This window comes from Typopeltis vanoorti, chromosome 3, assembly GCF_054136105.1.
Source record: "Typopeltis vanoorti isolate ZY-2024b chromosome 3, IOZ_Tvanoo_1.0, whole genome shotgun sequence".
Lineage (NCBI taxonomy): Eukaryota > Metazoa > Arthropoda > Arachnida > Uropygi > Thelyphonidae > Typopeltis > Typopeltis vanoorti.
The window spans coordinates 130,669,650-130,696,637 of record NC_143551.1 but is presented as its reverse complement, the minus strand read 5'-3'; the positions used below and the strand labels follow the sequence as shown (position 1 = coordinate 130,696,637).

At 34.7% G+C, this 26,988-nt stretch overlaps 1 protein-coding gene across 1 annotated transcript in view; it reads right to left on the bottom strand.

Moving 5' to 3' along the window:
- Positions 1–26,988, bottom strand: part of unc-13 (protein unc13 homolog) — a 1,156,644-nt gene that overhangs the window by 1,042,064 nt on the left and 87,592 nt on the right. The window contains exon 3 of the mRNA XM_090416011.1: positions 25,733–25,832. Coding sequence (XP_090272137.1) covers positions 25,733–25,832 — 100 coding nt within the window. The remainder of the gene's footprint in view (positions 1–25,732; positions 25,833–26,988) is intronic.

The window sequence follows — 26,988 nt, the reverse complement described above, 5'->3', positions numbered from 1 at the left end:
ATATGTGAGGAATGAGACGTTAAAATATTATTTTTAATTTATGAATATGAAATCAAAAACCCTAATATTTTTAATGAAAAAAATTCAAGTATATTTATGTAATTTAATTTATTTTCTGTTATTCTGTAAAGGTGTTATTTTTTGAATACTTATATTAAATGTTCTAATTATTTCTGAATTCTTTTCTTATTTTCTCATCTATCTTGAGTTTTTTTTATTTTCCTAAAAGATAGTTCCCCTTATAAAAATTATTAAAAATATTTTACACGTTACTAAGAATTTAGTAACTTGTAAAAGTTACTAAATGCAAGAATTTTTTAAACTTTAGTTCAAATAAATTTTAACTTTAATTAAAATTCATTTTAATTTTGTTAGCAATTTGGGCTGGTGAGAAGGCTATGTTCCCTGTATCATTATATTCAACGATTAAAGTGAAGTGGATTTATCAAAATTTCCTTTAACTTTTGAGAATTTTTTGAATATTCGGGTTTTTAATGATTATCCTGCCTAGTCAACACCCCTGATTCGTTACACTTAGCAAACAACGTGTGGCTGTTCTGTCAAAATTTATTTAAGAAATTTCAAATAATTAAAATTTTTATTATCATAAAAGAACTACACACGCCCGGATCATTACAGGGGCGCTTAGATAGACATTGCATGCGGGCAACAAAGACCCAGGCGCTGGGTCTGCCCCTTGCCTCCCTAATAATTCTCCCACATCTCTTTGCCCCCACTTTTTCCAATTCTTTCAATCATACTTCCTTTCCTTTAACAACAGATGAACGTATATCTGGGATGCCAGTGAATAAGAAGACAGCCAGCAACATCCTACAAAGGTATGTCTGAATTTTTCCTCCTACATATTCTTCATATATCTGTCTATATAAAACATCAGCAATGCCCTAAAATTTGAGTAAAAAGCCAATGATATTATAAAAGAAGCACTCCTTACCAAAAATAGGCTAAATAGCCATAAAATAATATGAAAGATTACCTTTATTATTATTTCGTGACACCGTCAAAGAGTCCTAATGACTCATTGAAGGAGGACACCTACTCTACAACTCTCCATGTACGCCGCTTAATCCACCAACTACAGCAAAACCGTCACTACCATCATCATCTGCACCAACAACATCTACCACTCACAACCACCACTAGTATTTTATGTCTGTAAATTGCGTGGGTTCTGAAAGCTGATTTGTCTGGATGCAAGATGAAAAAAACCAAGTTTCCAGGAGAAAAAACCCTGCTACTTCCATACGAGATCGGCTAACTCACATTCAATTGAAAAAACCCATATAAAGATTCCTCTCATCATGACCAGAATCAAACTTAGGCCTTTTCCAATCGAAGGGCACAACGTGCCATCGTTGTTCCAATTGAGCTATGGAGGTGCTACGTGCTGCTGTTAATATCAATTTAAATTAGCACAGTAATTACAGTATTACAGTTACTGAAAGATAAATGTTGTCACAAACCAGTTGTAAAACTTGAGCACATTGAATTCACCCATGCAAAAGAGGAGCTGGTTCGATGTGGCCACTGTTCTCACGGACCAAAAATTGCATCCTGTACACAGCATTCTCAACAGCAGAATGTAACATGTCTGAAAAATGTTCATCACAGTCCATCATATGTTGTCCTTTAATGCTGCCAAATTTGGCAGACATTGGCCTTCAGGTAACCCCACAACCAACAATTGCAAGGAGTAATATCAGGGGAGTGAGGTGACCATGCAACTGGAAAGAAGTGACTAATCATTCTTCTTCGTCACTGAAGTGATACTGTAGAAGCTGCTGTGCCAGTCCTGCAATGTGGGAAGGTGTTCTAAATTGCACAAAAATGGTCTCGTCCAGATGTCATCATTGCTGAACGACAAAACTGTCCAGCATATCGTGATGTTTTCGTGTAGTAATGGAACAAGTTACTGGTCCTAACTAAAACACTTTTTTTGAATATTAGTCAAGTGGGTTTTAATTTATTGTCCTACATGTTTTGCCGATTTTTGCTATCGGCATCTTCAGGGAATACAATTGGTAAGCTATATGAAGGTAACAGACTAGGTTTTAACTGACAGTTCTAATTCATACAAAATTAGTATTGTGCGAGACAATGTCCGTGTCTCGGGAACATGATTTATTTGTTACAAGACATAATGTAATTGGCATGAAAGTTATTCCAATTGTATTCCCTGAAGATGCCGATAGCAAAAATCAGCGAAACATGTAGGACAATAAATTAAAACTCACTTGGCTAACATTCAAAAAAAGTGTTTTAGTTATTATACAAGTAGTCAAGGAAGAAAATCACTAAGTTACTGGTCCTGTCGAAGTGATGCCCTCAGAAAACAATGGTCCAGTTATAAAACCTGATGTGAAGCCAAACAAAACAGTAATTTTTGGTGAATGTAATGGGAGTTCCTGGAGAACATGGGATGATTTGGAATCCCAAATTTGACAACTTTGGGTGATTACAGTCCAGTGGCACACCCAGATGGGGGGCAAGGGGCCCGGGCACCCCCAAAGGAAAGGAAAAAACACTAGAAAATTTTCCAGAAATCTTTTCCTAATTAAAATTATTTTTTTTTTTTATGTTGTGTCGTGTCTTCTATTTCTATACTACTTATGAATTAGCAATCGCTGCAGATGCTCAGTCATAGGTCGTATGCGATGCATAGTGTATATTCACAAATTGTCTACTCAACTCGGATCCCCCGCCCCCAAGGTTAAATCCTGAGCGTCCGTGCCCCCTCCAAGATTAAATCCTGGGTGCGCCACTGTTATAGTCCCATTCAGATAAAAATGTGTGCATCATCTGCCTATAGAATTTTCAACAGCTAAGCATCGTCGACTTCCAATCTGACCAGAAAGGTCAGAGCAAATGTCAGTCACTTATAATCACTGAGTGGTAGCTGCTGTCCGTGGCTGATCTTGTATGGACAAAATGTAATAATTTTGCAACACTTTCCATATCATGGAATAAGGCATATCCAATTGTCACGCTACTCCATGGGCATTCCTACCAGCAACATTTTTGTCTGATATGTTCGTGGTGGCAACTTCACTGGTTTCCGTCCTCTGCCAAGTCTAACTTCTAAAGATCTTGTTTCTTCAAACTTCAAATCATCAATCAAACTGCATTAGCTGATAGAGGACCTTTATGTAAGTTCTGGCTGGTTCTAAACTCATGAAGATTGGTTGATGCATAGCACTTGTTAATGTAAAATAACTTTACAAGTAATGTACAATAAGGTAAAATGAGGCACACCACCAGAATAGACACTGGCCTTAAGGTAACCCCACAACCAACAACTGCATGGAGTAACATCAGGGGAATGAGGTGGCCATACAACTGGAAAGAAGCAAACATGACTAATAATAGGAATGCACTCGTGAAGTTTTCCCTTTATATTATAGTTCTTATGCCAGCAAAAAGGATCTTCAACTTCATTTTATGCAAATTTTCAGCTTGCTCGCCTACAACAGTGCCGTATTCTCCCTATTAGCGACTTTTCAAACTAAGCTTTTTTTTTGTGGGAATTGTTCTCATATCTTGATTAGTCTCCTTACCAAATTTGGTGACATTCAGGTTGCTAGATCGAGTACATAGGACTCTGAATGGGGGAAGTTTAATTATGCCCATCATGTACAATGCTATTCTTGGACTTTAAAAAAAGCACTTGATAGATTACCTCATGATAAGTTGGTGTACAAGCTGCAGAGGATGGGAATAGATAGTATACTGGTTAAATGGATTAAGATTGGCTCTCTGAATGATACCCACTAGTTGTGTATGAAGCAGTGTCTCAAAAAAAGAGGATAATAAGCAGTGTATCCCAGTTCTCTTCTTGAGTCCCTGCTGTTTAACTTACTTTTAATGATATCTCATCTGGATTGACTGAGGATCTTCAGGTGTTTGCAGATGATGGAAAGTTGAAGAGAATCATCATAAGGAGCACTTCTGATGTTAATTCCCTTGAGGATTTGAATAGATTTTCAGCTTATACAAATGAGAGGGGTTGTGGTTTAAGTGCACAATGTTGCATTTTTGAGTGTAAAGATACAAGATTGTGTACTATAATGATGGAAAGTGGATGAAATTCAAGATCTGGGTATGAGAGTATACAAGTTTAGAGGGAATATTTGAAGTGCTGCTAAGACTGCACATTGTATCGCTGTTATAATAAGGAGATGGTTGTCCCACTGCATAAAGCACTCAAGTACTTCTGAAGAATGCGAAAGAGAACTACAAAAAACATTGAAACTGTTAAATGAGGAAGGGAAAAGATTTGAACTTGTTATGAACTTGGAAAAAACAAAGACAATGGTATTTGGTGAGAAGAACATGAAACAAAAGATACGTGGATGTAATTGATATAGAAAATGTAGAACAATTCACATATTTGGGAAGTAAAATGACATGACATAAAAGGGCTCAAGCATTGAAAACAAGCAGAGAAATAATGGTCACAGCATTGTATCTCTCAAGGACCCAAACTCTGGTGATATATTTTTCTAATAAGCCAAGATAACAAACACCATGGCTACAAGTTTTATAAGGAAATACAATGGTGAATGGTATACTTATTGATGACTTCAAGGAAATAATATCCTACTGAAAAGAAAAATGTGCATTAAAGCTTACTAGTTTGGGGGGGGGGGGGGGGAGACTGAACACAAGAGTCACAAGCACAAATACAGTCACCCTTAATTATCCATGCCTGAAAATGTTCAAGCAACTTCAGGCCTCCAATAATCAGAGCAGTGGCCTCACACCAGGCAATGAAATTCATCTCCAACCTAGCCATACAAAACATATTCAGCAAGAGAGGCATGTGAAACTTCATAATAAACTCACAAAGTTAAAGGATTTGAATCAACAGTCTGCTGGTTGGAGAATGAGTTAACCCATTTAACTTATTTGTTAACGATATTTCATGTGGATTGACTCGCCAATCCACATGAAAATGTTTGCCAATGTTGCAAGTTAGGTAGAATTATCAGTAGTGCTGATGTTAATTCTCTACAGGAAGACATGAATAGACTTAGCTTGGACAAATGATTGGGGTTGCAGTTTTAATATTAATAAATGCAAGGTGTTACACTTGGGATACAAAGATATAAGGCTACATACTGTATTTGTGGGGCTGTACTTAAAGAACTGGATGAGATTCAGGATCTTTTTTGAATAAACAGTGGACTGAAGTTCTGAGGGTACATTGCAAGTGTTGCAAAGGCTGCACATAGTGTTGCAGCTATGATAAAAAGCATATTGACATGTGGGATAAGGAAGCGGTAGTGCCTTTATATAAGGCATTGGTCAGACCACATATAGACTGTTGTCAAATTTGGTCACCTAGTTTTCATTTTGATGTGAAACACACTAGAGAGGATCCAAAGATGAATGACAAAAGTGATATCTGGACTTTGGAGTGCGGGTTGTAAGGAGCATTGAGGGAATGTGGATTACAGAGGTTGGTGAATAGGAGGAAAAGAGGAGATGTGATAGAGATCTTCAAGTTAGTTAAGGGATTCTCTCAGATTAATACAGAAGGAATTATAAAAAGAATGGATGTTAAGATGAGAAGAATGAGTCCATCCCTGGAAGTTGTTTAAAGATGTGATGAAGATGAGTGTGAGGAGTGATTTTTTATATTGGGCGTTGTTAGTGAAGAATGTGAGAGATAACAGTTGACAATCTTTTCATTCATTTCAAGATGAAAATATTACTATGATGCTGATAGAACTCGACTACAGAACACTGATAGGGCTAGGATTTGGGAATGATGGTGGAGAGTGGTCCAAGTTCAGGAACCATTTTACAAAAGTGAGGAAAAGATGTCTTGGTCAGCCTCTTTTTCTCTGTAGTTTTCCTGTGCTGATCATATTAGTCAGTCCTTTCAGCATGTCCTAAGAATTTTATTTTCATGTTTTGATCTCATTTAGCATTCTTTTTTGGCTTGCTCTTTCAATTACTTAGCTGTTTCACACCGTTTCTATCTAGCTAATTTGCACTATTCTTCTTAGTAACCACATCTCCAGAGCCAACAATCTTTTTTCCATTTCTTTTCCAATAGTCCATGTTTCTGAGATGTACAATAATAAGGACTATGCATAAGTCAACAGTTGTATTCTTCTATTTAATGTTAAGAAATATCTTCTATCTTCATGTTAAGAAAGGCTGTTTTGGCTATTTATATTCTTCTTCTTCTTTATTTCTTGTTCATATTTTCCATCATCAGTAATTGGCGTTCCCAGACATATATATATTGTTCTATCAGATTGTCTTTTGAGGTTGTTTAGCTTCTTATCCATCACTTTACTCATAATTATCATTGATTTTGTTTTTTGTATTTTTATTTTATTCCAACTTTAAGACATTAGTTTATTAACTATATTTTGCAGATCCTTTTTATTCTCAGTGATTCCTTTACCTGTGATTATCGTGTTTTCTGTGTTTATTTTTAGTCCAAATTTATCACAATAAACTAACAAGTTAACTATATTTTGCAGACTGTGCCATCTGTATATCTTAGGTTAGTTATGTTTCTTCCATCAACAGAAATGCTTCTATGTGTTTTGATTTCCTGCATGACTCTTTCTGAGAAGATCCCAAGCAGCAATAGTGATAATACACATCCCTGTTGGCCTCTTCTTTTAATATCTATTCACTGTGAAAATGTATTTTTTATCTTGATTGCAGATTGTTGATTCCAGTATATTTTTTTTATTATCCATAAATCCTTCAAGTCCAGACCAATGTTTTCTAAGACTCATATAAAGAAATTCATCATGAGAGAGAATGCCAGATACTTTTTTAAAATCTAAGTAGAGGTAGACCTGTTTTTGTACAGCAATTAGTGTTTTGTTTTGTAATATTCAGTCATTCAGACCACACATTTACCTAGGATGCAAATAATCTTAGTTATTTAATGAAATTTACACTATCACTTGGTCTAGTGTAGATATTTGTTACATAAAACTTTATATATCATATATATATATATGTAAATAAATTTTTTACCTTGGCAATAATGTATATTAGGGTTACCAAGTAATTTTATACACTTGGTTATTTTACTCCTAATCCCAAGTAAGCAAACAGTTAAGTTTGCGCCTGAACGTAGTTCAAGTCTAAAGGTGGTGCAACACGGGCAATTCATTGTAAAGGTGGGTAAAGCTCTCATCGCTATTCTTAGTATTTTCCATAATGTAAAGCACATCTCACTAAGAGATGTATAGTGCAATACATTATGGGTGGGGGCCACTACTCAGACCGGTTTCAACCTTTTTTAATAAAAAAACACCTTGTAGCAACTTATTTAGGTAAAGTTGATAAGGCTCTGTATTGCTAAAACCTTGGTATTTAGGGTCTAGCTACTCACTGAGGAGACCTCAAAAAAGGTTGAAACCGGTCTGGGTAGTGACCCCACCCATAATGTGTTGCAGTATACATCTCTTAGTGAGATGTGCTTTACATTATGGAAAATACTAAGAATAGTGATCAGAGCTTTACCCCCTTTACAATGAGTTGCCTGGTGTTGCACCACCTTTAGACTTGAACTATGTTTCAGGTGCAAACTTAACTGTTTGCTTACTTGGGATTAGGAGTAAAATAACCAAGTGTATAAAATTACTTGGTAACCCTAATATATATATACATATAAAGTTTTTATTAAAAATTTTCACACACATTTTACTTATTTTTTTATAGTGTTATGTTTTTATTCAAAAAACCACCGCATTATGAAGCAAAAAAAAAAAAAAAATCGGTAAATAAATTTTTTAGTTTTCATATCTTTTTAATTTTTCAAATCCTGTTGGTAAAGAATTAGTATTGGCACTATTGTTTTACAAAAAAAAAAAAATACTGGCAGCAATCAATCTTTCACATCATTCTAAGGTTTAGTATTGTATTGCTTGGACTTTTTCCATTTCTGAATCCATATTGTTCTTCATCTATTCTTTTGTTTATCTAGTTTTGACATCTGTCCAATATTATTCTAAGAAATAATTTCCTGCTCATTAAGCTAACTTCTCTGTACTCAGTATATCTTAGTGAATTTGTCTTTTTTTTTGTTGTTGTTGGGATCAAGTTTTCCATAGTTTTAGACAAGATATCATAATCATATATGAAGTTAAACATATGAAAACCTATTTTTTTAGATGACTCATTAGGAAAGCCTCGAACTATATAATCTAACATAAGTCAAAAAAAGTTCCCTTGTGATTCAAACTTATATATTCATCATGGCTTCTCAAATAAAATAATAAATTGCCCAGCAATTTAAAAGTTGCAATAACACACTTCGGTATCTCTTGCTACTAAGAGCTGAGATTTAGCTTGTTCATGTCTTTAAGCAGGTGACAAAGGTGCAAAAAATATACATAATACATAAAGGAAATGAATAAAATAAATAAAACTTGGGGGGGGGGCGGAAGGATATAAAAATTTACTTTTCTCAACTTCATTATCAGAAAACAGCTTACACAGATATAGCAAAGTCATTTTCCTGTCATTTCTGACAAAATCAAATTCTCATGTTTCCTTTATCCAACATTTCTTTAAAGACAAAAACTCATTCTTCTGTAAAGTCTTGGAAATAATATCAGCTGCCTGATTCACATTCTCTTGTAATATTTTTAATTTCTCTAATATTCTGAGGTTTCCTTTAATTAAATATTCCATCAAATCTGAAAAAAAAAAAAAAGTGCATCTGGTCATAATGATAAGTGATGTGAATATAAGGTGAATAAGTGATGTGAAGGCACATCCAATATATAATAAGATTCTGTGCATATTCCAAAAGAATATTTTGGGACATTTTCATCACCAACAACTTTACTACACGCACATAATTTCACATTTTGGGACTTGTTTCAACTTCATGATCAAGCTTCTCTTCATCTTGGCTCTGTTGTATCTCTTGAACATATCTCACAAAACACAATAAGATGTCCCTGCACTTTTCCTCATTTTCTACTTTGAGCTCTCTGCAGCTTACAGTTTTCATATCAAGATTTGCAACAGTGCTCATGCTAAACTATAGATCAAAACCATAACTAAATGTGCATAATGTATAGAAATAGTAGACATTAAAGATCCAACATTATTTCAAAGCTGAATGTATGTGGAAACTATGACAGTTTCATAATCTGTCCAGAGTTTATGAGAATGTGATCCTCAGCATCAGCATTGTCTTAGCTTGCACTACTTAAAAGAATGCATCTGCTGCCCAAGCATCTGTATATTTGCCTTTTATTAGTGTATTTGATAAAGGTTTCACTGGCCTGACAGCTGTTTTGAACTGGTTGTTTCTCTTCAGAGACTAGGTAGAAACCTTAAGAGAGCAAAATCTCTCATTCAATACTAAAAAGCAATCCAATGTCAGAGAAATTTTCAGTGTTTCTATATACGTTTGGCTTTGAAATAATGTTGGATCTTTAATATCCAACATTATATAATTATATTTAATATCTATATAATTTACATCACCAAAACGAAGATGTATGGCTCTTTCTTTATTAATGCACAATGCATATTATCTGTCACAAAACATTTCAAAATTTACAAATGGAGGAGAGAAAATAATATTATACAACGAATCAGAGATGATAAAGGGACATAAAACTAAACATTCTGGATGTCTAGGGTGATCACTCTGAAAGATTATAAGTGATAATTCTCACCACCACAAAAACCAGATGTCATCAGCATTCTTATAATAAGAGCACAATTTACTTGGATAAGCAAGCTTTAAAGAATAAATTGAACATAACGAGCAAAATATTATCCAAAAGCAACAACAAATAATACATTTAAAAATAAAAAGACTTCTACTAAGAGTCCATGGCCATTAAAAACATAGGGATATATGAAAAAATAAGCAGGCTCCACAAATATAAAACTTTAATGGCACCTTTAAACCACAGGGATACTTCAATCCCCAGAGACATAACACCCTAGTATGTACACTGTACATGCAAGTTTTCTGACACAGACGATATGGGAAGCAAATAATAAATAATACAAAAAAGAGGACTGCAAACATATTAGATTCAACAAATACGAGAAAATGGGACTTTCTAATCATGCTGCTGGTACATTCCACAGAAATGATTTCAAAGAAATCCACTCATTACTTAATTTACATATAAATTAAGTTCTGACACAATTCTTCTCTAAATTTAATTACATATTTAAATAAGCTTATCACATGCTAATAACAGTAACAATTGCTTATAAAAGCCTTAATTGATAGAAAATGACAGCCTAAAAATCTCAACTAACAGAAAATAATAGCTAAAAATCTCAACTAACAGAAAATAATAGCTAAAAATTTCTTGATCTTAAGAAATTAATCTTTCTTTATTGTTCTGAATTACTGTTCTGTGTTCAATTAGTCTTTCTGAATAACATTTTCTGAAATGTTATTCAGAAAGATTTGTTAACTGTTTCAAGATGCCAAACCATAGTTCTTAACAATGGCAATAAATAGGAAGACTTAGGTCAACTAACTCAAAAAAAGGACTACTTTAAATCAACACATTTTAGAATATCAGAGTAATATCCAACTCCAATACTCAAAGCACCATACAGGATAATCTCAATCCATACTACTGGTGTAAGAATAGGACCACAAGCCATCAATATTTAGTAATACTGCTAACACTGAATCAATGTTCTTCAAAATTAGAACTAGCTGATAATAAGATTATAATACTCAGACGTAAATATTTTTCCAGCTAATTTAAAATAACAGGACTAAGAAATCATATCTAATCTATTCCCATCAAAGCTGTTGATCTAATTTACATACATTTTTTTTAAAATGTAACACCTGCTCACAAAAGATTGAAAGCCTATAGTATAGTACAATACATTAGTACCATAAGTGGGCTAAAGATTTTTTTTCTATTTTTTATTAATATGCAAGTTTTTTTTTTTTTTAGATAGTCTGGAAACCCTGTTCTAGAGACCAAACATGGAACTTTCTTTTAAACAGGGGTTGAAGAGCATTCCATACCCTGGAACACCTGTTTGAGAACCAAGGCCTGGTTGGGTGGAGTGAGGAATGAAAGCCTTTATTCCAGTTAGAATTATTTCTATTATAGGTATTATTTCTGGAAAGATTCTTCATATATCTAACTAACTATATAAAACATCAGTAATGCCCTAACTTTGAGTAAAAAGCCAATGACATTATAAAAAGGGCACTCCTAAACAAAAATAGGCTAAATAGCCATAAAAATAATATTTCTATTATTCTTTCTAAGCAGGTGTTTGAATCAGGAGAGGTGAAGCAGTTATCAAACCATGAAAAAGAGTAAAACCAATGGAGGTGATCCCCTTTGACACCCATGTAATGACAGAGGGCATGAGACTGAGAATGGCTGGGTGCAGATTATAGTTTGGGTTACCAAGAACAGCACTGACATGCACAGCGTAACTGGGGAAAGAAGCCTGTTAACAAGAGATTAAGGGTGTTAGAAAAATGGGGATGATTGTTGAGTATTCTGGTCAGAAGATAAACTATCTGCATTCGGTCACTGCTGATGTCAAATACCTCAGCATTCCTGCATGCTTGATTAGTGGAACTGGAAAAGGGAAGTCGATATGAGTTGTAGATACTGAAGTCCCCAAAGAAGATGATCTCACTATTTGGGTATTTTGATACCCATTTATCTTTCTTTTTTGTATATTTTTAATATTCATATATGTATATATCTTATAGCCCAGTAATACTATTTGAATAAAATCCATACATGTTGCCTTTACAAATTTTAGGTTTATGAAGACTGTTTCTATCTCAAGTCAATGATGAGTGCTAGAAAGAATTTGTCATGAATATTTATTAACACCATTCTGTCAGTGCATATCTAATTTACATATTTTTTTAAAGCAATTATGAGATCAACTGAGTAATAAACTTCTAAGATAGAGAATTCCACTCTTATATTATAACAAACTTCTACATGTTTCACTACATTTCATTATGCCCTTCCACGGGGCATCTTCTGAAAGTTGATAGAAAAATGTGTAATAACAGCTCTTGGAACTGCAAACAGTTATTTTTGTAAATTATAATTACAGTGGATTACACACATAGATCATTTGGCATAAGCTCTTCAATTGTGGTGAATAGCCTTAAATGATTACTAGCATAATAGAGGTCTGGTATATGAAGAAGGATAAACAAATTCAGGCAATATATCCTGAATATGTTCTACTTACTGGCTCACCACTTCCAATTACTAATTTATACATGGAAAACTTTGAGAAAGTTTTATTAAACCACCTTCAAACCATACATGTGATGAGCAGATGATATGTTCATTATTTAGAGATGCTGCCTAAAGGATTATCTAGTTTTATCTGTTTTCTATATAAATACCATACTTACTCGAATATAACTTGCCCTTGCTTATATCTCGCACCCCTGATTTAACTTCACGAAAAAAAGAAATTAAAAAAGTTTTGCATATAACTCACACACGAAAAAAAAGGTTAAAACTTTAAGAAATAGATAGTGAATGTTGTATGGCAGAAATAGAAAAAACTTCTGGATGTGAAGATCAATGTGGCCATTATTCCTAGTGGTCTTATACCTTGTCTACAACCCTTGGATGTATCGGTCAACAAACCATTCAAGGACTATGTACGAAAATTCTACAGAGTGGATGGCAGACAGTGGCTACAACCTGACTTCGGCAGGGAAGATTAAGAGACTATCATTAGAACTGTTGTGCAACTGGATTTTGAGAGCTAGTGACATGATTTCACCAGAAATAACTCTCAAGAATTTTTTAAAAACTGGCATCTCTAATGCCCTGGATGGGAGAAAAGATGGTGCTATTTGGGTAGATTGACAATGCACATGAAGAAACTGCTCGAGACTGGAAGTAGAAATAGCGAATAATAGATTCTTGGTAAGTCATACCCATTTTCAGTATTTTTAAATCAGGGTGATCTTATGATTCCAAAATGATAAAAGGACAAGCAATAATGAAACTGTTTGTTTTCATTTAATTACAGAAACATTGTCCCTAAAGATTCAAATATATCGCATAATGATGGTGAGGCGGCCAATCGCATAAATAACATTGATAATTAAAATTTAAATGCATTCGTTTTTATAAATAATGTGAGCAATTTATTTATTCATTTATATGGGGTTTTTCCCTACCTTTCTCCGCAGTCTGTTAGGACAGGTTGAGCCCACTTAATGAAGGATAAAGTATATGTATTTTATGATTATAATTCATATGTGTTCACGGGGCCATTTTGCCTGTTCTGAGGGACAAAAACCCAAGTTTCTGGGTGAAAAAAACCTTCTAACCTCTGTATGAAACCGGTTTACTCACCTTTAGACTAGATAAAGGTTCCTCACATCTTGGACGGGAATCAAACCCAGGGCTTTCCAACCAAACAGCTTCATCTCTACTGACTGAGCTGAAGATGCTCTATGTCAACAATTAAAATTATAATGAATACTGAGGATTTAATTATAAATGTCAATTTAGTTTTTTCCTGAAAAACTTTAGTTTCCAAAAATCCCCACATATCTCACACCACAATTTTTTAACTTTAATACTGAAAAACATGCGAGTTATATTCGAGTAAATACAGTAATATTCAAAAAATATATAACTTTTTTTTTTATGAACATTTTAACTGGCCAAACATCTTTAAGAGGAAGAGAGCTCCATGCCAACTCATTTCGTTGTCCACAGCAAAAGTTAGGAGTTATCTCACCATAAAAAATTGATCTGTGTGTATCATTAAAAGGTGATGAGACAAAAGAAAAAGAAACTTAATTATTTGGTTCCAAAAGTTTTTTCAAAATAGTTAATCAAAAATAACATCAAATAAATATGGGGATCAATCGTTCAATGCTGTTGGCACACTCTCCCTCGATGAGTCTTTGGACTCCCTGGAGGTGTCACATAATAATAATAATATATATTTCTTTATTATACATTTCTTTAGGAGAGTGCTCTTCATGTATTCTGAAGATTATTGCCACATTCGAAATGTCTCCTCCCCCCCCCCCACACACACACTGTAATTTTAGTGTATCATCTATTTTTTTTCTTTTCTTATATTTTTAAATTCCATCTTTTATTCCTCAATGAAGTTCCAGTGATTTAATCTTTCACGTTTTTATTCTTTCTTACTTTATCATTTCGGTAACACCAAAATACACACTCAGTTTATTATTTTATATTGGTGGTTGAGTGCCCTTTTATTTTAAAATAAGATTAGTCTTTCATTTGTGTACTGCTTCAGCATGATTCAATTAATTATATATAAAAAATGTTTGGAATGAGAGCAGAAGAACAAAGACTGGGTGGCATTCTACCTTCAGTATATTCTTAAGATATGCTTTGCTATAAATTGGCTATTTCTGTTCTAATGTTGTATTCTAACACATAATTTTAAGTTTTAATCATTAAACTATTGGGTCTAAGCCAATGATATTGACAAAGGGATATTCTTAAACATAATAAGCTTGCTATTATATTGACTACATATACAGTGTGCCTGTTAAGTAATGAGACAACAATTATTATATCAAAATTATATTTGGAACTGTCAATTACACAGATTTAAAAATAATCTCCTTCCAACTCCACACAATGTTTACATCTGTCATACAGGTGTTAGAAGGCATGGTGGAAGTCCTAAACAGGAACCTCCTTCAGTCTCTGGGTAACACCGCAGTGGATGTCCTCAATGTCACCGAAGCACTCCCCTATCAAGGCACGCTTCATCTTTGGGATAAAGTCTGCAGAAGCCAAATCTGGCAAATACAGAGGATGTTTAATCAAACGAATTGACTTTGAACCCAGAAAATGCTTCGCAGAGAGCACACACAGATCGTGGGCATGTTGTCGTGCAACAGAAACCAATTGTTGTGGAACAGTTCTTTCCTGACACATCACATGCAGGCATATGGACGTTGCATTACTCCTAAATAATTCTGACCATTCACTCTGGTGCCCTCAGGAGCAAATTCATGGTGGATAATTCCAGCAGCATTAAAAAACGTTGTCTTTACATGATGCTGGAATTATCCACCATGAATAATCTCCTGCAACCTGACTTTCTTCTGCTGGCAAGAAAACATTCCACACCATTCCATTCTCTGCCATTTCATTTTCAGATCAAACTGAAAACACCAACTTTCATCACCAGTGACAATTCTTTACAACATATCATGATCAACTGCATAGATGAAATTTTGACAATATGCAACCTGGTGCTCTCTCTTTTCATGTATCAATGTGTGCGACACAAACTTTGAACAAACTTCCTCTTCCACAAATCTCTTTCTAAAATTAATCTGGTCATTTCATTATCAACACCAAGCTGTACAGCAAGTAGCCTAGTCGTTATTCACATGTCATGAGCAACAATGACATGTGAATAACGTTCATGCAGAAACTGGCTGTCCACAGCGTGGTTCATCCTCCAGGGACTGCCTCTCCTCTTTCAATCGAAAACCAGCGGAACATCTGTGTGTGGCTCACACAGTCATCGCCATAAACTTTCTTTTTATGTCTTGGTACACTTTTGTAGTTTATCCTGATTTACAGCAAAATTTTATCATAGCTCTTTGTTCCATGACTCAACTTCTAACATGCTCCACTCACACACACACTCTTACTTCAACAGTCCAGTAAAAAATCAAACTCATTACTTAATGGGCACACACTGTGTGTGTGTGTGTATATATATACACATACACACACACATTAAATTGTTTGCCAAGAAGCCTACAAAGAAGTATAAAAGTTTCATTTCCCTTACCCTTCATCGGTAGTCTCTTGACATATGTTTCAGTTCTTAAACCAAGTCAATATCAGAACTGCTTTCAAACCAGATCCAATCCTACAGAATTTCCTACGTTCTACAAAAACACTTTGGCACATACAAGATTTTTTTGTTTGTGGAGAAAGACTACATTGGATAAACTGGAAAATGTTTTGCATTCCATAAAAAAAGAGCACTTCAGTGACAATGAATACAAAAGATAAATAAAGACAGATAAAACTGGTCTGACTTCCCAAATTTTTTGCAGAGCACCATGAAATGAATCAGTAACCCATCTTCATACCTGACAACTGTGAGGACTTTTAAGAAATTCAGCTGAAGTCTTATATTCTCAGAGCACCTTAAACAGAAACCCAGACCTTTTCTACATGACATCTGGAAGTCACCTATACACATCTCACCTCCATTACTCTAGAAGCTATCTAAAAGGTATTTGTAACCATGAATAACTTTATGCCTAACATAATAAATTATTCATGTGGGTAATTTTAGATATATTGTCAGTTTTCAAAAAATTACTGTTGTTAGAAGTTCCCAGAGATTTTATCATATTTCTGTAGGCATGTTAACTTTCCTGAAGATGATATTGATGATAATACAAGAAAACATACAGAAGTTTATATTAAAATATACAAGTGAAATTACATACCTTAGTTTACTAGATTTTTAATCCTACATAAAACTGAATAGCAATCACTTCCTATTTGAAATCTCCTGTATGCACCTGTGCTCTGCACCAGCATGAAGGTAAGAATTTTTTAATTTCTTGTATATACATTCTGCATGTACAAGCATCTTTGTTTTGTAACATACTATTTGCAATGCCTAGTCCATGTAGTGAACATAAATCAAACAAGTACTTAATATTACTAGCTTTACTCCTTTCTTCAAATTTTCTAAACATTAATATATGTCTGGGAATAATTTCCTATTCAGCTGTTTTAGTCTTCAACAAGAAGTCATGCCCACCTTCCTGTGGTATGCATGTTTTAATAAATGGAGCTCTAGCAAGGCAATTATTGCAGCCTTAAACGCATATCTTTCTTAGTTGGAGGAAATACCAATTAGACCTCCAGGTGGTAGATACCTTTCACTGCTCAATGAAATACCACTACTCTGTTTTTTGAATATGTGAAGTGGCTACATACATGTTTCATCTCCAGAGTAGGGCCTCTGGATTCTATTACCCCCCCCCCCTTATTCCCATATACATTGTGGGTGATGGCCTTGATGGGCTTTCTCTGCATCTTTATTTTTGAACTAGGGAGCTAGTTTCTATTTCATTTGAGTGTACAGCAGTAAAACTGTTTTCCACAGGCTAGCTGCCAGATAGTGCATGGGAGCAAACCCAATGGTAACACAACTGTTAGAGGCTTCCCAACCTGCTAGCAAACAATCTTGCTGCCACTTACTCTACCAGATAGTGCCAAGAGAGAGAGTGTTAGTGGTTTGTAGGAGGTATTATCCAAGGCCATACTTGGACTGGGGCATAGGCACTTCCTGTGTGGGAAGTATCCTTCCAACACTCTGGACCTTTCTTAACTAGCTCGGCCTCTAAATACACAGTGGATGTCTACTCTTCTCTTAGCAAACTATAACCACAACTTATCCAAGTCTCCTTCTCTACAGTTCGTTCTCCTCTCAGCCAATCTCAGTCTCATATCCCATGGCACTACAACTATGCTAAATGGAATGACCTCCAGAAGTTTTATGCCCCTTCCATGGTCAGACTACTAAAACACTCTCCGGATCCAAACATTTGACCTGAAATAATCCTTACTAGAATTCATTCCCCTACTCCACTGCAAACCCCTTATTCCTATCCAATCCTTGAATAAGGGTCAGGGGTTAAGAAATATCCAGAATGTTGGAAGAATAATGAGGATTGTCTAGTATTCTGGTTGGTAGGTTAACTATTTGTGATAGATCATGACTGATGGTGTGTGTGTGTGTGTGTGTGTGTGTGTGTGTGTGTGTGTGTGTGTGTGTGTGTTCCTGAAGATGACCTTGATTAAAGGTCAACATGTCGATGTGTCTCCTTAATTATTCTTAATTATTCAAAACCTTGAAAGAAAGAAAAAAAATAAAAAATTCCTTAGCCAACTCATGGTACGAGTGTACTATAGCTTTTCAGAAACTTTTCAGATAGAAGCCACCTAAAAATCTTCAAGCACACTTCAAGAATAAAAAAAAATGTTCTACATCAAACTTATTTTATTGTGATCTAAGGAATTTAAGTAAGACAAACTGAATACACAAATGAGCAGAAATTTAAAAAAATTAATCAGTAAACAGAGAACAGTGTTTACGATTATAACTGCAAAGGAAGTTCCCCACATTTTTTATATTAATTGATACCATCCCATCCTTCAGAAACAAATTTAATTATGGGAAGTCATACTAATACAACAGAGGCAAAGAACATTTTTCCCATTCTTTGAGCTCATATTATGTAATCTTTAGAATGGCCATATGTATATCTTTTGAATTTAATAAGAATTAATCACACACACACACACACACACACACACACACACACACACACACACACACACACACACACACACGAGTTCGTCAAAAAAATGTATACACACTTAAACAGATGTCATCTATGGATTTTTTTTGAAGTGGGATCGAATTAGAGTAGCAATGTGTAGTATGATGTTCTCTCAAAAGATGTCGTTACTCACATGAATACTAGCATCTATACATGACCAGTAGGATAGAACAGTCAAACAAAATGGCTGAGGCATGATTGTCGTTTGAGGAAATCAAGACCATTTTAAAAGTGATATTTCAAATTTGAGAATGTTGTTAAAGTTCAGCTACCTCGATGAGAATTTGCAGTTATAATGAAAAGGACGAAGAGGTGCAGTAGAGTCCCCCCCCTCATGTTCTCCTGATTTAACACCCTTGGACTTTTACCTATGGGAGACTAAAGGATGTAGTGTATCATAGAAAATCAGCTACACTGGTGGCCCTTTGGAAAGAAATTGAAACGTCATGAGCAGCAATCCCACTGGACACTTTGGCCAATGTTGCTCAAGCAGTAGTCTGCCATTATAATAAGTGTCTGGATGTTAATGGTAACCACTTTGAGCACCTCGTGTAATTGTAGAGGTCAAAGGTAACTTGTATTCATTACTTGATGTCTGTATAAATTTAGTATTGCAATTTTTATACAGGTTTTTCTTTTGCTGAAATCTGTATACATTTTTTTGACAGACTCACACACACACACAGTCATCCTCGACTTACGTCCGGATTCCGTTCCATCCAGCAGGATGTAACTTGAGTCAGACGTAAATCGACACATTAAATCAACAGAGTTATAGGGGTTAGGGACTTAACTGTAATAAGTATACTGTTATTTTAATTAGTGTTTGGAGGGAGAGAGAGAGACATGACCTTGAACTTAGTGAAGATCACCGCTATAAGAATTATGACCTGGAGCATTATCTAGAATTAATAAAATTTTAAATTCTACATTTTCTTTCACACAATAGCTTTCCATTTCACTCACATAATAGTTGATTAAGGCGTGGAGGACTCAAAAACAATTTTTGAGTCCTCCACGACTTCTTATTTCTCTGATAATGAACCGAAAGTGTATGCTTCCTAATGTTTTTGATGGCTCGTGGATTCTCACTGTGCCATATTACAAATGGTTTCAGTTTATATCCAGCCACATTATCCCCTAACAGAATCATAACACGATTTAAGGGCTTTGAAACCAGGCATAGATTTTAACTTTTTGTGGATGAATTGCTCGGGCATTTTTTTTTCCAAAACAAGGATTTTTCATCCATATTAAAAATTTGCTGTAGCAAATAATTTTCCTCCATAATAATTTTATCCAATTTTTCGACAAACTCCTTGGCAGCCTTCTCACTCAGCACTTGCAGATTCCCATACATTTTCACATTATGCAGTGCAAAAAGCTGCTTGAATCTCATGAACCAACCAGAAGAAGCATTGAATTCGTAGTCATAATCGGGTTCTGCTTTCTCCTTCAACGTGTTGAAGAGACTTAGCAGTTATGGTCACAGCACTAAGGGGTATGCACTTTCAGTTCAGGTCCTCTATCCATGAGGCAAGTAGCTATCATCGATTTAATGGAAGCAGATCCTTTCACAGCCTCTACGATTTTATCCTTATTTTTCAAAATGGTCATCACTGTAGAATGAGACCATCCGAACTTGCACCTTCATTTCAAGATCAATTGCTCGTCTCTTTTTCTGATTCTTCACTAAGTTTTTTGATTGTGCGTGTAGGGGCCATGTGAAATATTTAACAATAAATACAAAAATAACCCATTTCTCAAACACAAAATCAATAGAGGAACTGTTGAAGACATGTTCTGACTGCTGTGGAAGGTTGCAAGTGAAAGCACTGTTGCCACTGTGCATGCTTTATTTTACGCTCGCTTATGTCTTGTTTGAAAGTATAGCCGAAAATGTTAATTATTCCCTTATGGGATCACGGACATATCTTTGAAAGGACGTAAGTCGAGGGATGACTGTATATATATCAATATTAGAAATAAATCTTTAGAAGTGAAGGAACTGGATATTTTTTAATTTTTTTTTTTTTTTTAATACTTCAGCTTCATTCTTTGAAATTCATAACATACTCATTTTGAAGTTATTACAGGTACAAATCTAAATATCCTAACCAATCAGTATACAAAAATAAATATATATAAATATAGCTAACTCTCTCTCTCCAAGTGATTTTAACATAAAAGCATGCACTCCTTTTCCTTTATCTTGGTAAGCTTTGACATCACCTCACTGTTTACCAATGTTCCCTTAAACGACCCTTAACACTCATACATTTTACTTCGGATATCTTAGATCTCTTTTCCTTTGACATCAATTCTGGCTATTTTTCTTGGAAGAACCAAATTTACAAGCAGATAGAGGGAACTGCTATGATTCCACCCCCCCCCCCACTACCACCACCCTTCTTGCTAATTTTTAGATGGAAAATTTTGAAAAAATGAGCCATAGACTCAGCCCATCTCAGACTTATCCGGCTCTGTGGCCCAGCATAAGAGTCCTTCCTCAGTTAATAGTCTACATCTAAGAATCCAGTTTATGATGGAAAAGGAAAATAATAATAGTTTGGAAAAGTTTGTGGATGTATCTGCCTGTGTGAGTGTTTTCTATATACTGTGAAGGAAAGGTTACCATTCAGAAGGCATGTTACTAAGATGTCTAGGAAGGGTAAACATCTTAGTAGCATGCCTTCCGAATGGTAACCTTTCCTTCACTGTATATAGAAAACCCACTCACATAGGCAGATACAGCCACAAACTTTTCCACTACCACCCCTCTCAATAATATGTCATCATTAAACTAACCAACAGAGCCGATAATCTTTGTTCCAGTGGAACCTCTCTTTCAACTGAACTCAACCATATACACAACACCTTCATGGATTACAGAATTAAAAAAAAAAAAAAAAAAAATCAGTTTATTCCATTTCTCAACCATCTCTTCAGAAGGATTTCAGAAATGCCATCACAGTCCCCTATGTCCGTGGAACATTGGAAAAAATAGTCAGGTCGTTAAAAAAGTACAGCCTCTACACAGCTTTTAAGCCCCACTGAAAATTTACTACCTTTATCTGTTTGACCAAAGATCAGTCCCTTCTCTCTCAGTGCCTAGAGTATATAAAGTACACTGTTCCTGCAAGCTGACTTACTTTGGAAAGACAGGTAGATCAGTCACTATCCATTTAGATGAACCCAGATCTTACATCTGCAATCACAACTATGGTCAATATGCCTTGTAGACCATGTATTAGATGCAACTCACAGGATCTTCTTGAAAAAAACCACCATGCTCCACAATAGTAATTTTTTAAAAAAAAAAAAAAAAAAGACTATTTTTGTAATCTGCAGCACTCAGAAATCAATCTAATCTAAACAAATACAGATGCATAAAACTTCCCAAAATTTGTGAAACAATTATTGTACGAGGTCCCAGTTTACATCCTAGATCACTTACACATGTAGAGAGCGCATCGCCAAAACAGAACTTTAGAGTCACCCATGTGTTCCATTAAGTATTGTGTGTGTTTTATAAGTGTTATTTGTACTCCCTGAAGAAGTTTCAGTGACTGAGATAAAGTATTGTAAGCATTAAAATTAGTTTTTAATCCTTTCCTAGTGCTGTCAATACTCCATTAAACCTCCAAGATGATCTTCTTAGTTTCGATAACAAATTATGCTGACATGGTATTTTTTTAAATATTCAGCTAACTCCATTACTTTTCCAAGGATGCTGCTAACACTGATGGTGTCTATATTCAAGTTCAGATGAAGCAGTTCTGTCTGATTCCCTGATAAAAACAGCAAGTGTCACTGCATATTAAGGAGATACTCAAGTCATCATGATATCGAATTACAGTGTACCATCATAATGCACATGTAGTTTTAGTCAAAATACGATTGGGTTGCTTAAGTCCCAAATTGATAGGCCTGTTCATTCAGCATCTACATTAACACTTATAATGGGGTGCAGTGCAATAAGGTGAGACCTGGACACTGGATCAGATCTAATTGGTTCTTCACTTTCCTTTAGACTATGCAGAAGTCTCCTCCCAGTTATCTATATAGCTTTGACACTCTTAACTTCCATTCATTTCTTTCATTACTGAAAGAAACAAATCCACAATGTTTCTTTCACACTTCAAAAGTCAAATGCAAGAATTCATACTCCTGTTGACATCCTCATGTTAGACTATTTTTAATCAAGTTCTTCATCAAGTACAGTCGACTCTCACTACAACAAAGATCATTATAACAAACTTGCTCACCATAACAAACTACTGAAAATCCTAAACAAAGTTCCACAATGCTACAAGTATTATAAAAATATTTACTATAGCAAACTATCCACTATTATAAATTATTTCTTGTGGTCCTTAAATGTTTGCTATTGTGAGAGTCAACTGCATTGGTTTGGCAAAGTGTTATTAGAAAAATTTTAATATTTTTTAGTCAAGCAAACACTTGACAACAGATCCATGTGCAAAAATAATGAATTCATTTTTCATATTACTTTTGAAAAAGTTTCAAAACAAAAATTTCAGTGGCTAGGCTTGATGAGAACATGTGTTTTGTGAAACAGTGGCGATGCAGAAGTCACAGACAATGCATCAGGGTGTAATTCATGTTGTCCATCAAAACGTTCATTTATTTATTTTAAGTTTATAGTACTTAAGAACTAACTGCATTTTGCAGTTTGGATTTTGTAGACAGATACAAATTTATCATATACTAGCAGTTGGGAAACAGTGATTAACCTTCCTGGAAAGACCCTACCTATCTACTTTGGCATTGCATATGACAATTAAAAAAAAATTAGCAAGTTTCTGATCTGAAGAAGCATTGTTACAAACAACAGCAATCTATTACATTGCATGCATATAATTTATAGACAAATGCCAAGGTGTGTGCATGTTTACCTATTTGTGATTATGTGCAGGGGGGGAATCAAAATTAACATATCCTGTTCAAGGCCTTGTGGAATGCCATCCAGTGATCCAAATACTGTGAAACTTTGCAGGAATACATCATGTGTCATGCAGAAGCAATATTTGAGGAGAGAAAAAAAAAGATAAAAGAAAAGGGAAAATAAAGGTAGTTCCAAAATTCACCACCAGGAGCACAGTAAACACCAAATGCATAGGATTTGCATATCAGGCAATTTGGCAAGTGCCAGGAGGATTTAAAAAGATGGATACAGGATTTTTCCCTTCATTCTAGTTGTTAATACCATCCATAGTGATGGCACTAACCTTTCCCCAATGTGCTTTGCTCATGAAGCTGTACTATCTAAACAGTTGCAATGTTGTTGCTGCACTCTGCAAATTTCGTTGCCTGAACAAATGGCGATGGGGTCAACCATCTCTATGTTTTGTGAGGAGTAATTAGTTGTTTTGAAGGTCATTTTGTGACCTCTGCCAGGTCTAACTCCCAATGAGTTAGACCTGGCAGAGGTCACAAATCAATCAGTTCACGAGTGAATGAAGTTGTTACTATTGTTATGGAACAAGCCACGAATAACAGCATTGATTTTTGCAATGCACATGCTGTATCAAGACACATGGATGTGCCGTACACAACTGTCTGGAAAATTCTACAAAAGATTTTTCCTTTCTACCCATTCAAGATAACCCTGATACAGGAGTTGTGCCCGCAAGATTTTGAAAGTCAAATGACATTTGATTTAACATTCCTTGCTCAAGTAGAATTGAACGCTGTGTGGCCGTTGATGATTTTTGTGGGGAGAGGAGGCTCACTTTCAGCTGAACAGTGCTGAGTGCTGTGAATATCCACATTTGCCAGGTATGAGTTGTGCAAAACCTGCATGAAATCCAACAAATTCCTTTGTATTCACCCAAAGTTACTGTCTGGTATGGATTTATAATTTCATTTATCATTGGACCATTCTTTCAGGACTAACAGTCAGGTCCTGCCAATAAATATTGTGATATGATAAACAATTTTGTTGTGCCACTGCTACAGCAGCACCTGTGCATGGATTCAGTCATTTTCATGCATGATGAGACATCGGTCAATCCATAAAGGAGGTTCTTCGAGAACATTTCATAGAAGCCAGAGTGATCAGTCATGCATTTCTCACTACCTGGCTACCTCATTCACCTAATCTGATCCCTTGTGACTTCTGGGTCTGGAGACTTCTCGAAGACAAGGTTTATCGGAATCATCCTGATAACTTCCCAGTACTGAAAGACAGCATAATGCAACATTAGTTCCAACCAGCTGTATTCTACCATTGAACATATTGTGCAAAGGATGCAGTTTGTGGCATACTGAGAATGGCAGGCACATTGAACAGTACAGCCCATGAATGCATAATGGAAGTGAATAAGTGTTCTTTATGCTTGCATTGCTTTTCTCCTTCTTACACACACAGAAAAATTAATATATCTACATTTCGTACATCATACATTGCCCCTAGTGGTGGGTTTTGGAACTACTTTTTTTTCCCCCTCAGATATTGCTTCTACGTGATGCACAACATATTCCTGCAAAGATTCGCAGCATTTGGATCACTGCTGGGTGGCACTTCACAAGGCCTTAAAAAGGAAACTTTAATTTTGATCACCCTGCATGTTACATAAGTCTTTACTAAGTACTAAAAAACTAATCAAACTGAATTACTTTCTTACTTCCACTAATAAAATAATTATTACTGTTAAGCATATTCAATCTAATTATAAATTAAAGATGCCAGGAAGTGTAAGCAAACAAAGTTTGTGTATGAAGTAACTTCATGACAGGGCAACTCATATATAGAGGCTGATGACTTTGCATCAAAGTTATATGAAGTCATCAGCCTCTATATATGAGTTGCCCTGTCATGAAGTTACTTCATGCACAAACTTTGTTTGCTTACACTTCGATAAAGAATTAAACCAAGAATATAAGTTCCTGGCATCTTTAATTTATAGCATAACCAAGCGGAAAAACTTTCAACATCAATCTAATTATTTTTGCACTAACTGTTTTTTATGTATTGAGATTATAATTTATGAATGCGATTCAAGAAAGACTCGCCTCCATATTTAAGAAAGGCTCACCTCTGTATTGCATCTCCCCCCCCACCATTTTAAAAATGCAAAGAAATTCCATGCTGGAGCAATGTGAAACATTATGAAATACCATGCTAGAGAAATGTATGAGTGCATTAAACAGTAAGGAGAGTCATAATTATAACATCCATTTCCATGCATAATTTATTAATCTTTTACCATTTTCTGTCAATAATGTATCTATATACATCTAAAAAAACCTGAAATGATCAAACTATATGATAACAAAAGTAATGTACATATATATGTATTTACTAACAATATAAAATCTTGTTCCCAACTGGGGTTATTTCCTTTCACTGTTACTGTTGTTGATTTCACATTCTGGAGCTTGAGGTTAACATAGGAATTAAACTGACCTACAGAAAAAGTGGAAATGAAAATATGTGTAATGAAATAGCATAATAATTGGTGTATAGGAACAACAAAATATATCAGATAACATCCAGCAAAAAAATGCTTACATGTATTCCTAATCAAAACAGCAAAAACAATTTTGGATTTGTAAATTTTGTAGTCCATTTTTCAGAACAAGTTGTAAATTCCATGGCAAAAGACTTAAATTATATAAACAGGCAATAGTAAATGTAGTTCCTATACTATAAAACCTACAACTAATTTTAAAAAGCCCTCAATACTATTATATCAAACAAAATCACATTCATCACATATACATAAAGGGAATAATTTAGCATAGTATATAACACAAAATCATGTTATTTACTTCATTTGTATCTTATTTTACATTTGAAAAGGATTGTTGCTTCATAAAAGAAAACAAAATTTGAAAAATACTAAATTTTACATTTTTCTATTTTGAAATGTTTCTTGTATAGTTGTTTTTCTTGATTATAATTACAGTATACATATTATAATTACACTTTCTGTTATGGGAATTTGTTGTAACTAATTCCCATAGGAATTAGTTACAAATTACTAGGATATACTAGGATTTAAAAGAATAATGAGATTAAGGAGCAAGAACGGTTATTATTATTATGATATAAGACTGAAGTTTCTTTTACCAGTAGAATTATTCATAGTAATGGTAACATGATGAGCATACTTAAACTGTTACAACTGTGCTGAGAAATGAACTTTCATAGGTTATTGTCTAAGAAACAACAACAATAAAACTATGTATACATATTGTGGTTGCTCTTTATTCAAAAAAATAAAGGTTTTGCAAATAATTGCCCTTTACCTTCAGCAGTATGTGGCTGTAAGCCTTATTTTTAAACCAGGTTATTTATTTTTGCTTTAGGTTGATGTTATGAATCATCATAATTTATTCATGTATGAATAAAAAATTATATACAGAAATATTCATATAGCATAAAACTCATGGAGTTAAAGTGTATTAGATGAAAGTGAGCCAGGTTGCTCTGTTTTGTACCAATTAGTAAATGTCAGATGGTTCGTGAGCTTCATTTTCAAAAAGAAGTTTGCTTATATATTGCCAAAACTGTTTTCTTAGTCTTCCTCTCCCTCTGTGCAAAGAGTTGGTCTGTAGAG